At 47.9% G+C, this 13,590-nt stretch overlaps 1 protein-coding gene across 2 annotated transcripts in view; it reads right to left on the bottom strand.

Annotated features, from left to right (window-relative positions):
- Positions 1-11,162, bottom strand: part of LOC146829681 (START domain-containing protein 10-like) — a 138,882-nt gene extending 127,720 nt beyond the window's left edge. The window contains exons 1-2 of one of the 2 annotated variants that reach the window (XM_085608362.1): positions 10,385-10,912; positions 9,785-10,125 (exon numbers count right to left, since the gene is read on the bottom strand). In XM_085608362.1, coding sequence (XP_085464488.1) covers positions 9,785-9,952 — 168 coding nt within the window. In that variant the 5' untranslated portion in view covers positions 9,953-10,125; positions 10,385-10,912. Of the gene's footprint in view, positions 1-9,784 lie in introns of both variants that reach the window. The other variant, XM_085608361.1, reaches the window with a different exon arrangement.
- Between the last annotated feature and the right edge of the window lie 2,428 nt (positions 11,163-13,590).

The raw sequence follows: 13,590 nt of genomic DNA, 5'->3' as shown, positions 1-13,590 counted from the left end.
CTAAAGAGAACTCCAAGTGCTACCTGCTTCTGGGCAAAACCCCGGGGCTCTTAACCCTTCCCCCTCCCCTGCAATGGGGTCATCCTCCTGGCCCGGAATCCATATTCCCACACAGACTCACCTGCCAGGTCGAAGCAAAACTTCCAAATGGGCTCAAACTCAGAGTCCATAACCACTCATGGAGCAGGCTCTGAGCCGATACAGATACGGACTGAGCCCGTATCCACACATGGAATTCTAGCAGAAGGCTCAACCCATGACATCCATTCCAAGGGGCCCGACCATCTATCTTCCATCACCCCAACATTCAGAGCATCTTGCCTCTCAGGAGGTCAAACGCACTATAAAACATATGAAAACGAAAACTCTGCCCATGGCGGCTGATAAAATTATGTGCAAACAATAACATGATGAACTACTAATATAGGATCAATGCCCTAAAAAACAAACAAAAAAAACAAGTCCACCCTTGACACCAGCAATTCACATACCACAGAGAGGAGTGTGTAGCGAGGCAAATTCCAATGAGCACAGACGTGGGTGAAACGCCATACATGTTTACTGCCTTCACTGGTGCACCTAGTCCAGGCTAACTTTGTCTGCTGAGCAGAATCAAAGAAACAAGAAGAACAGCAGACACCCAGGAGATGGCTGTCAATATCCCACAATGGACGATTTCCACAAGCGACCAGGAGTAAAACAAGTTGTGTTAAAGTAATCTATCAACAGTGATCTAAGTATATAGGGTAAATCTCTTTTGGAAATTTGGACTCATTCGGGTTGTCCTGTATTTCTATATGATAATGCTAAGGCTGATTTATATAAATGCCTTTCTGAATTTATAATTAAAAGCTTACTAATACCAATCCTAGTTGTGGAGTAGTTATTGCATAACCAAATTGGTTATACTATTATGGGATTGAATTGTGATTACTCTCTCCCTCTTACCCATCAAGCAGCTAAAAAGACTGGTTGAGTAGGGAATTTTAAGTGGGCCCAAGCTCGCTCATATCCAAAGCACCTAAAACAGAAAACTGCAAGAAACTGGGGCTAAGAACTTTAAAAGACACAGACCTTCACACCCTCTTCTTTTGTTACAAATTGTAGGGCGGGGAGTAAGTGTTAACTGCACCAGGTAGGCGTAGGCTCAAATTCCACACGCTTGCTATAACTTTAGAGAAAGAAAAGTTGATTATTTCTTCCAGCATTACGACTCTGTTGAAAAGTGAAACAAAAAAACAGAAGTGAAATTCAAAAATAGGAGGGAAGATGCAAAGGGAAATTCCAGAACAAATGGAAGGTGTCTCTTGAATCCATCTCATAGCTGTCACCACCCTGTCTCAGCGTGGCGGCTGGTGATCTTTGAAAGTGGTAGGGCATTAAAGTTTCTTATGACTTATGTAGTGAGCGATGCAGGCAAGCTTAATGGACAAATGTGGGGTCCAGGCTGGATCCTCCTCCAGAAGAAGAAAATTGGGAAAAAAAGACCTGCACATCTTCAACCACCTCTTCTTCAGCACCTTCTTTTCACTCTTGCCCTAATGCACTTCCTTGCTTCTCCCTGACTTCACCACGTCCAAACATACACTGCACTCACTCACATTTGAGCAATTTATTTTACTTTTGCCCTGTAAATATTTTGCCATCTGTGCACCCCCTTCACACAAATTTCACAAAATTGCTATTACAACCAGAATACATGACCACTGTTCTGTGTCCTCTTCAGAGAGACCAACCCACGGACAGGCACTTTGCTTTGGCTTATGGGTCAGCGTCGGAGCTCTCAATCAAAGCCCCTCATTACCATATGCACAGCTCAAAGAACGCAATGAATAAAATACAGAAAGAAACATCATAATTAAATAGCAAACTCAAGAGAGAGAGGCAAGATTAAGTAAGATATAGTCCCAATGCATTTCGTCTGAAAGCCCTTCTTATGGGCTAACTGCAAAATTTTTTTAAAAAAATAAAGCGGCCAATTAGCATTATAGAGGATCCTAAACAACAGAATCACAAACAAAACTTCAAAACAAGCAGTACAAGACCTACATATACAAAAGCATACCTCCCTCTACCCAACTGTACCATATAATACATGCACGCTCAACCAAAAAAAACACTGGAATACCCCACGAAAATGCAGAGAGACTATCTGCATATTTAACCAGGATGTACTATTGATTCCAGCGTGCTACATGTTAAGACCTGGACAGACATGCTTGCAGCTTTTAAAAGCTTAGAAGTAAGTTGCCTCCATTGTGAATTTAAAAAAGTATTGAAAAAAAGATTTGAAAAACTGAAGAACATAAATTGACATGAAGAAAAATTGGATGCAAGTTTTTATTAAAGTAAGCCATGCTGTGCAGCTTGCGACTGGAGTAAAATACTGCCCCAGCCTATTTTTGAACTTTAAACAGGTGCCCACTGGGACAGGGCACGCAGCAAGCGAGCAGGCATAACTTTTTGCCTGGAGCATTTATCGTGTTGAATATGGGATACATTGGTGTGCATGCATTTATTCACTGTTGATACAGCAGATAAGCACTTATCTTGCCGTTGTACTTAACTGGGATATTTCAATCAACTTCACAAGGGAATAAGAACACTGGCCTGCTTGTCCTTTGCATCTATTTCATGGGGGAACAAATGCTGCAGCTCCACTTCAAATGAAGCAAGTGACAAGCAGCCAGGGCCTGGGATGTAACGGGGGGGGGGAGCTTAGTGTGGCAAGGGGTCTCTGTGAGAAAGGGGCTCTGTATATACTGTTCCCCAATAGGTACAGTGTGTACAGAGTCCACAGTCCCCAGAGGTTTGGCAGAGGCTAAAGTTAGATATAACCTTACTCTCTAAAGTGGTAGCCTGGTCGAGCAGTAAGGCAGTACCAGAGGACAGTGTAAAGCATTTATTGTACACACTCAGTCAGCAAATGGTCTCACACACTCAATAACTGAACGCTAGGCCAATGGTTTATATATAAAAAAATATATGCTTGTTTTATTTTAGAACCAACAATAGTTATTAAAATATACTTTCTCAGAATGAGATGCTTTATATAAATACTTTTGCAACATGCAATTGGCTTTTGTAGAAAGTTAAAAGTGGTTGCAATAGGCAACACAATTTTAAACACAATAATGCATCGAGTTCAATGGACGTTTCAAGTTATTTGCAATAGATTACTTTTGGAATTCCAAGACTGGATCCTAGATTCAGTCCTGGGTCAGTACTTAGAAACAAGTGATAAAAGTCGACTTAGTTGCTGTTATGATTTTTAGACAATACTTTGCTATTTTAAAAGTTGACAGAAAATATTTCATATAAAACAGTCAATGATTCCCTATGGAAGAAAATTCAAGTTGCAGGTATAGTATGTTCTCGTTACTTTTGTAATCCAGTACTAGGTGCCTAGAATCAGTACTGGGACCTTTACCCAAAACAGGTAAGTAATTACGTTTTCACAATTTATACGATTTTTAAAGAATGTTAGAATCCGGGGTCTCTGGTTGGCGCAGCAGGTATGTACTTACGACAAGCAGGGACCCTTTCCTCTAAGTCAGGGCGTAGGATTACCTCTTTAAAAATAACCCCTGCTCACCCTCTAGGTAACGTGGCGCGAGCAGTCAGGCTAGATTCCAGAGGGCATTAGGTTAAGCGTTCAAGTTGTCCCACACAATAATCACCACCCCACCACACAAAGACACAAGGCTGTATTTATATCAAAATAAAGTTCTTTATATATAAAATTTCTTTACGCAGGCTTGTTAAAATACAGTTCTTCAATTAAATAAGGTTCCAGTTACTTTAAATGCTTTTAGACAGTCCACAGTTCTTAAAATGGCACTTTTCTACTTAAAATAGGCTTCTTTGGGTGCCTGTGCGCTTCGTAGCGCCTTCGGTACGCTTCTTACAAGGTTTTAGACGTGTCTTGCCGTTTCTCACGCTTCTCGCGTGAGCACGCGTACGCTTGCCGTTTCTAACGCTTCTCGCGTGAGCACGCGTACGCTGGACGTGAACCGTACGGACCGTACCCTCGTTGGTACGCGTCGTACACGTCCGGTACGCCTCTTGCCAAACCTCACGCTTCTCGCGTGAGCAACGTACTATACTTTGAATGGGGGACGGTTCGTACCTTTCCGGTTCGTCTCGCACAGCTACTTCGGAGGTTGCTAAAGCTCACGCTTCATGCGTGTACAGCGTAGCGGGTCTCCAAAGCCAGTACGGATCAAACAAAGCCACGGACGGGTCGCATTCAAGCACGCTGCGAACAGTACCTCAAATTCTTGTTGGGCAAAGGTCCTGGCGGCTCCAGAAGGCTGTGAGGGGTGTCCCACGTCACGTTGCTGTCCCTTGAGGTCAGTGGATGGCGATTCTTCGTGGGGCACTTCTAGACTTCCAGACACGTACCAGAGGGCAGAAGCAGGAGGGGCAATCTCTTCAGCGTGTCGCGCTGCCGGCTTCACAGGGAGGACACGAAGTGCATCGCAGGTCTTTGCAGGGGCTTCCACGGCCAGGGGGTCGCTGAGGCCCGGATCTTGGAGCCTACTCAGTCTCTTCTTTGCGTTGCGAGCTATGGCTCGGAAGGGGGGGGGGGGCAGTTGCTTGCGGTGCTTGGACCAGGCAGACAGGTCTTCGCGGTGCTCGCAGTAGCCCCGGTGGCAGATGTCGCAGTGCTCAGTTGAGGGGCACAAGGTCCTCAGGGGTCAGCGTCACAGGATCGCCTCCAGCAGCTTCTCTTCTTCTGGGGGAAAGGTAGCGCCCACTGTTCCTGGGGCGCAGTTCAGGGGGCAAGTTCACCAGCAAGCCCTTGGAGATTGTTCAAAGCACAAGTTGATTCAAAAGTCTTTTCCTTTAGTCTTTTCCTCTCCTTCCAGCAGTCAGGCACCCACCGCAGGCCAGTCTCTCAGGCATAGAGACAGTACTCCTCCATGCAGCTTTTCCAGGTCCTTCTCCTTCAGGCAGAGTTTCTTCTTGGCGCAAACAGGATCCGATTTCTTAGGAGCAGGGCTCCTTCTTTTATAGCACAATTCTTTTGTTCTTTGTCGCCAGGGGGCCTGGGCCAGTCCAGTTATGGAGCACTTTGTTGTGGTGACTCTGCTCTTTCCTTTCAGCAGCAGGGCAGAGACATCAGCCACTCCACAGGGGGCGGAGCCGGCATTGTGGTGGCAGAGCACAGGTCTATTCATAGTCAAAGGTGTACTCCTCCCACCCATCCTGGTGTAATCTCTCTACCCACCACCTGGCAGCCAGCCTGTCTCCTGGAATTCCCCAGCCCTGCTCTTCCCTGTTACTAGGCAGAACACACACACACACAGCAGAGGCGGACTGAAATGGCCAGGTCAGTAAATACTAACTTTCTAAAAGTAGTATTTACAAACACAGGATATTAAAATAACTTTACTAAAAGAAGTATTTTATTATTCTGAGTTCAGGCATACTAAATATAACTTTCTACCATGCTCTATGAGTTCACTGGGATTACAGCGTGTAGTAATTCCAGCAGCCCATTCTGGCCTATGGAGAGCAGGTAGCCTTCAATAGTGAAAAACGAAAATGGCTGTAATTCACGATTAAGACATGCCACACACATCAGGGCATGTCCTACCTTATGCCTACAATGCACCCTGCCCTTGGGCCTACCAGAGGGGTGACTAATATGTAGTTAAGGGAAGGTTTAGGGACTGGCAAGTGGGTGCACTTGCGTAGTCAGCGCGACAGTACCAGACCGCGCGCAGGTTCTGCAGTGGCAGACCTTAAGACACATTTTGCTAGGCCGCTTCTGTGGGTGGCACAACCAGTGCTGCAAGCCCACCAGCAGCATTTGTATTTACAAGCCCTGGCACTCCTGGTGTACTTTACTAGGGGCTGATAGTAAACCAAATAAGCCAAACATGGACACCAATCAATGTATACATTTTACCATAGGGAAAGCATATGCACCTTAGCACTGATCAGCAGTGGTAAGGTGCCCAGAGTCATAAAACAGCCAACAACAGGTCAGGAAAAATACAGGAGGAAGGCAAAAAGTGTAGGGATGACCCTGCAAAAAGGGCCAAGTCCAACAAAGAAGACCAGACGTGGATTGTAGGGTAGGTTTCAGGGGGCATCTCTAAGATGCCCTCTGGGGTGCTTGGTACATTAAATCCCACACTGGCATCAGTGCGGGTTTAATGTGGTGAGAAGTTTGATATCAAACTTCTCAGTCTTCAGTGTTGCCATTATGGTGCTGTGGAGTTCGTGTTTGACGAGCTCTCAGCACCATGTACTCTTAAATGGCAGCACTGCACTTACAGTGCTCAGGAATGGACCTGGGTACTGTAGGGGCACAGGGCTCATGCTCCTGTGCCCACACCACTGGCATAGGGCACCCAGCTAGAGGGGTGGCTGATGTATGTCAGGGCAGTGTAGGTGGTGGGCATGGCACACAGGGATGTGTGCCATGTCGACTCTGTTTTGTCTTGTACCCAGACACTCAGCCTGCAAGAGCAGTATGTGTGTGTTAGGTTACAGGGTCTCTAAGGGTGGCACAATGAGTGCTGCAGCCCTCAGAGGCCTTCCCTGGTCACAAGGCCCTGGGTAACTAGGGTACCATTTACCAGGTGCTGACATGCGGCCAGGGTTTGCCAAATTGGGTTTTGGCTGTTAGGCAGTTTTTAGGGAAGGAACACAGGCCCTGGGCACCTGATTGTCAGAAGCCCAGGGCACAACAAGGAAAGGTGCATCAGCTATCAGGCAAAAAAAGGGGGGGGGTTACTGCAACAGAAACCCACTTTCTTACAGTCTAAGAACAAAATAAATAATAGATTAGCATTCAAACACTTACCATTATTTATTTATGGGTTTATATAGCGCTGGAATCGACTCCAATGGAGTATCTCTGCGCTTTGGGTCGGGTTTTCAGCTGATCAGTAGCAAACAGGGAGGGCTGGCCTAAATGTCATTTTTAAACAGCAAAGTTTTAAGTTGTTTCCTGAATTTCAAATGTTCGGGACATAGTCTTAAAGTTAGCGGGAGACTGTTCCACAATGTAGGTCCCACCACTGATAATGCTTTGCCACCATGTCTAGCCTTCTTGGCACGAGGCACTACCAACAAATGTCCATTGCTGGATCTAAGGGTCCTGGTAGGAGTGTAAGGAATAAATTTATTTTCCAGGTATAGGGGACCTTGCCCATTTATGCTTTTGTGAATCAGGCAGCATATTTTAAACTTAGTCCGTTGACGGATTGACAGCCAATGTAACTTTTCTAAAAGAGGTTTTGAAGCTGTTCTTGGAGGGGCATTAAGGACCAGTCGAGCTGGTCAAGGCACCAAAGTAACGTGCACGATGCTTGTATGCACTCCTACGTGTAACAAATGGTGAAGTGTGGGATCTATGCCCGTGAATGACGGGCGCCTGCTCTTATGCTGGGAAAGAGACTCCAACGCCCCAAACCATGCCGCTGACAGCGTCAATGGCCCACAGAAAATACTGCCATAGACTACAATGGCAATGATTAATTATGAAGGGCTTTATAATAGTAAGCCCTGCATAGTGCCTCCCAGTTCAGAAAGTAGATTCACTGCCTGACTTCCGTCTCTTGCTTTAGAGCGGGGCAGGCAGCCTGGAACACACAGCCCAAACTTCAATATATTGATTTCTTTAGCGAGACGATTCTATCTCTAAATAAAAATCGATCTAGTATCTGTGCAGGAATGTGAAAGAAATAATTTAAGGGGGGCGCAGCCCCAGAGCCCAACTGGAGAATTTGCCCCTGCATGGTGGCATCCCTATCTTGCTGTCCCCTTGTTAGCATTTGCCGGCCACTCCTGACCAGCCAGGTCTTGCTGTGATTCAGAGACGTTTCGGCATGAGCAGATTGCGCCCTGGCTCAGGGCCCCTGCCTTTCAGGGGGGCCCTCTGATAGATCCAGCTCTGTCCTGCAGTCTTATCCGGATGACCTTCAATAATTTTGAAACAGATTGTTTTAAATAACGTTTTCCTTTCATTTGTTTTAAATGTGGATAATGTTAGAGTCTATATGAAGATATTTTGCAGACAAATGTGTATGTTTCATGCAACATGGATACAAAAACTTTCTTTTAGATCAAGATAGGACCTCACATATGAGAAATGGGCGAGGGTCACGGAGTATTTGCACTAATATTAGTGAGCTGAGGCTGCTTTACAATGTTGAAAGCACACACCAGTATCCCTGAAGAACAGATGTAAACACATTTTGAATTTGAATGAGTGTGGCTGTGGGCGGTCAGTGATCTGGCCAAAGAGGGATGAAAGAACGGAAACTTGATTGTAAACTCAAGGCTCTTCCGAACAGGGGGCCCTAGAATACGTCAGACCCAGGGCCCCCAAAATCCTTAAAATGTCCTTGCTTTGATTACCCGATCCTGAGTGACATACAGGCCTCACGTTTGTCATCCATCTTGATTTACTCATGGCTTTACCTACTGTCATTTCCTCCCAACCTTCAATTATACTACCGAGTGAAGTTTTAAACTATAAGAACTCCTGAGATTAACTCCTGACCCGGACTGTCTCTACTTTGCAAACAATATTCACAGGAAAAAATTTCAATATTTCCGTTTGTTAATTTAAGTCAGTCCGTTGCTGCCTCTGACATATACAAGAAAAATAGTCCGCAAAAGGCAATCACACTAGCGCGTGTTGAAGGAGTCTTTAGGAAATGCAAACAAAACTTGGGGGGAGAGGAGTTGGCCTAACCTTGGGCGCTCGACCTCGGTAATGACGCTGAACATCCTGTGATTCTGGGACAAATCACCTAATCTCCCCGTGCCAAACAAAAAAACGAATGTGTCTCCTCATGTAACGTAACTGACACTATGTAAAGCGCTCTGATAACGGATTGGATTCGGGTCAAGTTCGCGCTATATAAAATTCTGCAAAAAAAAAAAACTGTAGTGGTACAGACAGGGAAGTGGCTATCGGATCAAAAATGATTAAGACTGTACACTTCAGTCTTCCCAAACACTGACCTCTCCGTCACAAAGCACACACCTAAAGCAACAGGAGCGACAGGCTGCACTAAATTCACCAACAATCTGGTTCCTTTGCGATACAGGAAACCCTCCAGAGGCAAGTTCCAACAACTTCTGAAAAAATAAATACTTTTCAATGTGCAATTTCTGAATAGCCTCTACGCAAACCGGGGTAGCCAAGGGTGGAGATTTGCAGCAGCTGGCTTACAACAAGGAACACAAACCAGATCCAAACTGCCCCCAGGTGAACCATGACCACGATTAGCATTGACCCGTTTAATTCTGGGGCACGCGGTATCTGACGTTGTGTATTGTTCCTCAGCCCTCTGGTGAGGGAATATACCGGATGATATTAAAAAAATTGCACCCTCCTGCGGTTTTGCAGCTGCGTTTAATAGGACGAGTGAGTTGGGGAGCTTGACAACAAAAAACGGGACTTTCTTACACGGATATTTTCTGGGACAGGAAGATTAAGGTATTTGCCCGGAATCACAGGATGCTGGCTGGAGGCCGGGTTTCGAGTCTGATTCTACATGTTCTAATCAGATCTTCTACCTATCTCGGCAAACAGTGGTATGAACATCTGGTTCCTCAGATCCCCCGCGCTGGGATGAGACAGCCTCCTTTCACAAGGGTTTAAGCTTTAAATCCCTAAGAGCTGCAGTTGCATTTCCTGCAGTGGCCCTCTCTTCAGTTCTTAGCGGTGCCTCTCCGATCACTCCTTTCAGTGGTAGCCCACGCCGTCGCACCCCTCCCCCGAGCCCGGGTGAATCCCGGCGCCCCTGCTTACCTTGACCTTGTGCACGGCCTCGGTCCTCGTCTCCGGGCACGGGGGCTGCACGCAGACCACGATCCCTCGCTTGGAGTACTTGGGGATCCAGCCCTGCTCCGACTCGCACTGCCGCTGGAAGTCCAGGAAGGCGGTGTCATCGGGGACCTCGACCGGGGTCTGGGCCATCGGGGAGGAGAGCGGACACCTGGGCTGGGGCAGGAGAGGGGGGGGGGGGGTCCCTTGGGGAGCCCTGGGGTGGGTGGGAGGCAGGGAATGCGGAGTCTCACTCGGGCAGGTGACGGTCAGACAGGTGAGTGCTGGGAAGAGGGCCGGGCAGGTGAGGGTCAGACAGGTGAGTGCTGGGAAGAGGGCCGCACAGGTGAGTGCTGGGAGGAGGGCCGGGCAGGTGAGTCCGAGGAGGAGGGCCGGGCAGGTGAGGGTCAGACAGGTGAGTGCTGGGAAGAGGGCCGCACAGGTGAGTGCTGGGAGGAGGGCCGGGCAGGTGAGTCCGAGGAGGAGGGCCGGGCAGGTGAGGGTCAGACAGGTGAGTGCTGGGAAGAGGGCCGCACAGGTGAGTGCTGGGAGGAGGGCCGGGCAGGTGAGTCCGAGGAGGAGGGCCGGGCAGGTGAACGCTGAGACAAGGAGGGTGGGCAGACCGGTGACCCTTGCACGCAGGAGATCTGACGGGGGAGCGGGACGCTGCTGGGGCCCCGGGTCCACCAGGCGCTCAAGTGCAGGGCAGATCAGTTCCGGCTCGTGGACAGGTCAGTCACGGACAGGTGAGTCCACGGAGTGCAAGAACCGGACAGGTGAGCACTCAGAGACGAGTCCGCAGCTGGTGACCCAGGGCAAGATAACTCGAGACAGGTGAGCCCCGGACAGTGGGTCTCCTGCAGGGCAGTTTGCGGACAGGTGGATGCCTGGAAGGGAAGTTTCCGGACAGGTGAGTCACTGGCAGGGCTGTCCCTTGGTGGGTAAGTCTCCGGAGGGCCGGTGCTGGACAAGGGAGTCCCAGGCAGGGCAGTGAGTGTCCCTGGAAGGAGCGTCCCCGGACAGGTGTGTCTCAAAAGCCAACGCTCGTTGTCTCCTAGTGGGATGAACATCCGGGTACTGCAGCAGGTGCAGCCCGGGCAGGTAACCACGCCCCGGGTGCGTCACTGCAGCGCCGGGCGCGCGCACTTGGGAGCTTGCTGGTCTCGGGCCCGCGCGAGGTTGCTTGGCACAGCTTCTCTGTCTACGGTGGTCCACACCCTGTTGGAGCCACGCCTCCAACACCTGCGCGAACCGGCGATTGGCTAAAACTATTCCGGAACAGCTCAGCCAATCACGACACGGCTCCACCCAAGCCCAACTCAGGTAGCACAGCAACCACCGTTGACACAGACAGGAAGAGGGCGGAGCCAGCATACCTGATTGGCTGAATACATTGTCAAGGAACCTCATTTCGATTCATTGTGATTGGTAGATGTTAGATAGACAAGCGCGCTGGTTGAAGCGATGTCCAACTGTCTTAGTGATCAGTGGCACGCAGGCAGTAGAAGGGCGTTGTTTGAATAAAATGCGTCCAATGACGTTGCACTTCCTTGTTTTACGTGGGACGATTAGTAGAATCACTAGCAAGGCTCCGCCCACCGTGCGTGGACCTGCAGCGCGTGCCCCCAGGTCTCCCTTACTAGACAGCGATGGTCTGTTTGCGAAAAAGTCTTGTGCCGCTTACCGAAAAGTTGCAGTGGGCTTGGAGGCCGCCAGTTCATTGAAATTGGTATGCTTTATTGTCGCTCTCAATTGTTTGCTTCTTGTTGTTGATAGCTTGCCTTCCTCTTCTGGCGTTTGTCCCTCCCATAGGGCATTCAACAGTTACCATCCCTTTACTGGATGACTTGTATCTGAGCCTTTTAACCGAATTAGTTGGCGAGTGCCCGACGCCAGTCTCCAAGGTTAAGAACCTAGGTGTGGTCTTCGATGACAAACTGACATTTGACGCTCAAATCAACAAGCTCTCATCCACTTTCTGGGGGATCTATTCAGATGCTAAAATTATTATGTCGGGTGACTTTAACATGAATTTGCTACACGATAGGAGTAAGGGAAAAAAGGGGCCCATACAAGCCCCCAACCGACAGGATACTTCTGGCAAGAAATGCGCATTTCGTTTGAAAGACCTTTCAATGTGCATACTCAATGGCCAAGGTCCAGCAGACCGGCCTGTAGCATACACCAGGGTTACACAAAAAACACGCTCTACTATAGACTATACCTTTACAGATAACGACCTTTTTCCACACATCACGAATTTTCAGATAAAAGATAGGGCGTAAAGTGATCATCAGCCACAATCTTTTACATTATTAATAGCTTTCAAAATCTCAGCGAAAGTAAAGGCGCTATCATCTTTAATACAATGCTATAATTTAAAACGCCTTCGCTGGAATAAGAACAACATCAAGGCCATCGCAAACACCTACACCAGTCTTTTGGAAAAATCCAAACCCGAAACACTAACTATAAAAGCTTGGGAGTTTTTTATTTTCGAAATTAACAACACATTTTCAAAAAATACCCACGTCCACAAAGCCGGAAACTCAAAAGGGGCTGTCTGGTTCAACAATAATCTGAGGAAACAAAAACAACAACTAAACAAATACCTCAGACAATTATGATCTCGGGGACCAGAATGCCACCAGGAACTTCTGCCGTTAATCGCAAAAACCAGAAAACAGTTAAAAAATGACATAACAGTCTCAAAAAAGAGCATCAAGAACATATTTGGGCCAAACTCCATCACGCCTGCAAATTGGGGGATTCCAGGCTTTTTTGGGAACAAATAAACCATCTAACCAATGGCCGGAATCAACATTATCATTCAGATATACTGGAGGCCACGTGGAGAGCCCACATCGAACTCCTATACAATGGAGCTGCACCTCGATCGGCTTCAAACTGTGAAGCACTAACAGTGAAGGAGGCAGGAGGCCGAGACCAAGTTAATGGTATCAATAACCTTGAACGCTCCGGGGATTCAGTGCAGTTCACAGAAATTCAAGTTCTAAAAATGATTAAGCACTTAAAATCGGAGGGTGCCCCAGGTCCGAACGGCCTACCAAATGCCCTGTTTCGACATGATCCTGCATTCTGGTCCCAAGCCCTGACTCCTCTTTTTTCCAAAGCCACAGCAGATTGTCTGATCCCTGAGTCCTGGAGAGGAAGTATCCTTAATCCAATCTACAAGTCGGGTCCCCGTTCGGACCCCTCCAACTACAGACTGATCGCGTTGATCGATGTAGAGGCGAAAATCTACGCATCTAACCTCCTAGTAGAACTAGAGGCCTGGGTTAGCCTAAAAAAACAAATACCTCCCACGCAAACCGGATTTCGGGCGGGGATGGGCACCCTAACGAACATCTCTGCGGTCACCCTCTTAGCTAATCAGGCCTTCGCAAAATCAAGGGCCCTGTATGCCTGCTTCGTGGACCTTAGGGCGGCCTTTGACAAAGTTTCGAGAGCCTCCCTATGGGCTAAGATGCAGGCCTGGGGGGTCCCGGCTAGACTCTTAGAGGCCATTATCAATCTGTACTCTAATACCTGGGTGCAAATCAAGATAGGAGATGGGTCAAGGGTCACCGGCAAGATCCCAACTCTAAACGGGCTAAAACAAGGTTGCGTATTAGCGCCTTGTCTGTTTAACATTTATACGTCAGACCTTGACAAATGCCTCCAGTCAATCCCAGCAGACCCCCCAAAACAGGGCAAAATACCAACACCATGCCTTCAGTATTCAGATGACATAGTACTGCTAGCGCAAACACCAGCTGGCCTGCAGAAAC

This window comes from Triturus cristatus, chromosome 5_2 (assembly GCF_964204655.1).
Source record: "Triturus cristatus chromosome 5_2, aTriCri1.1, whole genome shotgun sequence".
NCBI classification, from domain to species: Eukaryota; Metazoa; Chordata; class Amphibia; order Caudata; family Salamandridae; genus Triturus; species Triturus cristatus.
The sequence above is the reverse complement of the archived record's forward strand: the minus strand, read 5'-3'. Positions and strand labels throughout refer to the sequence as shown.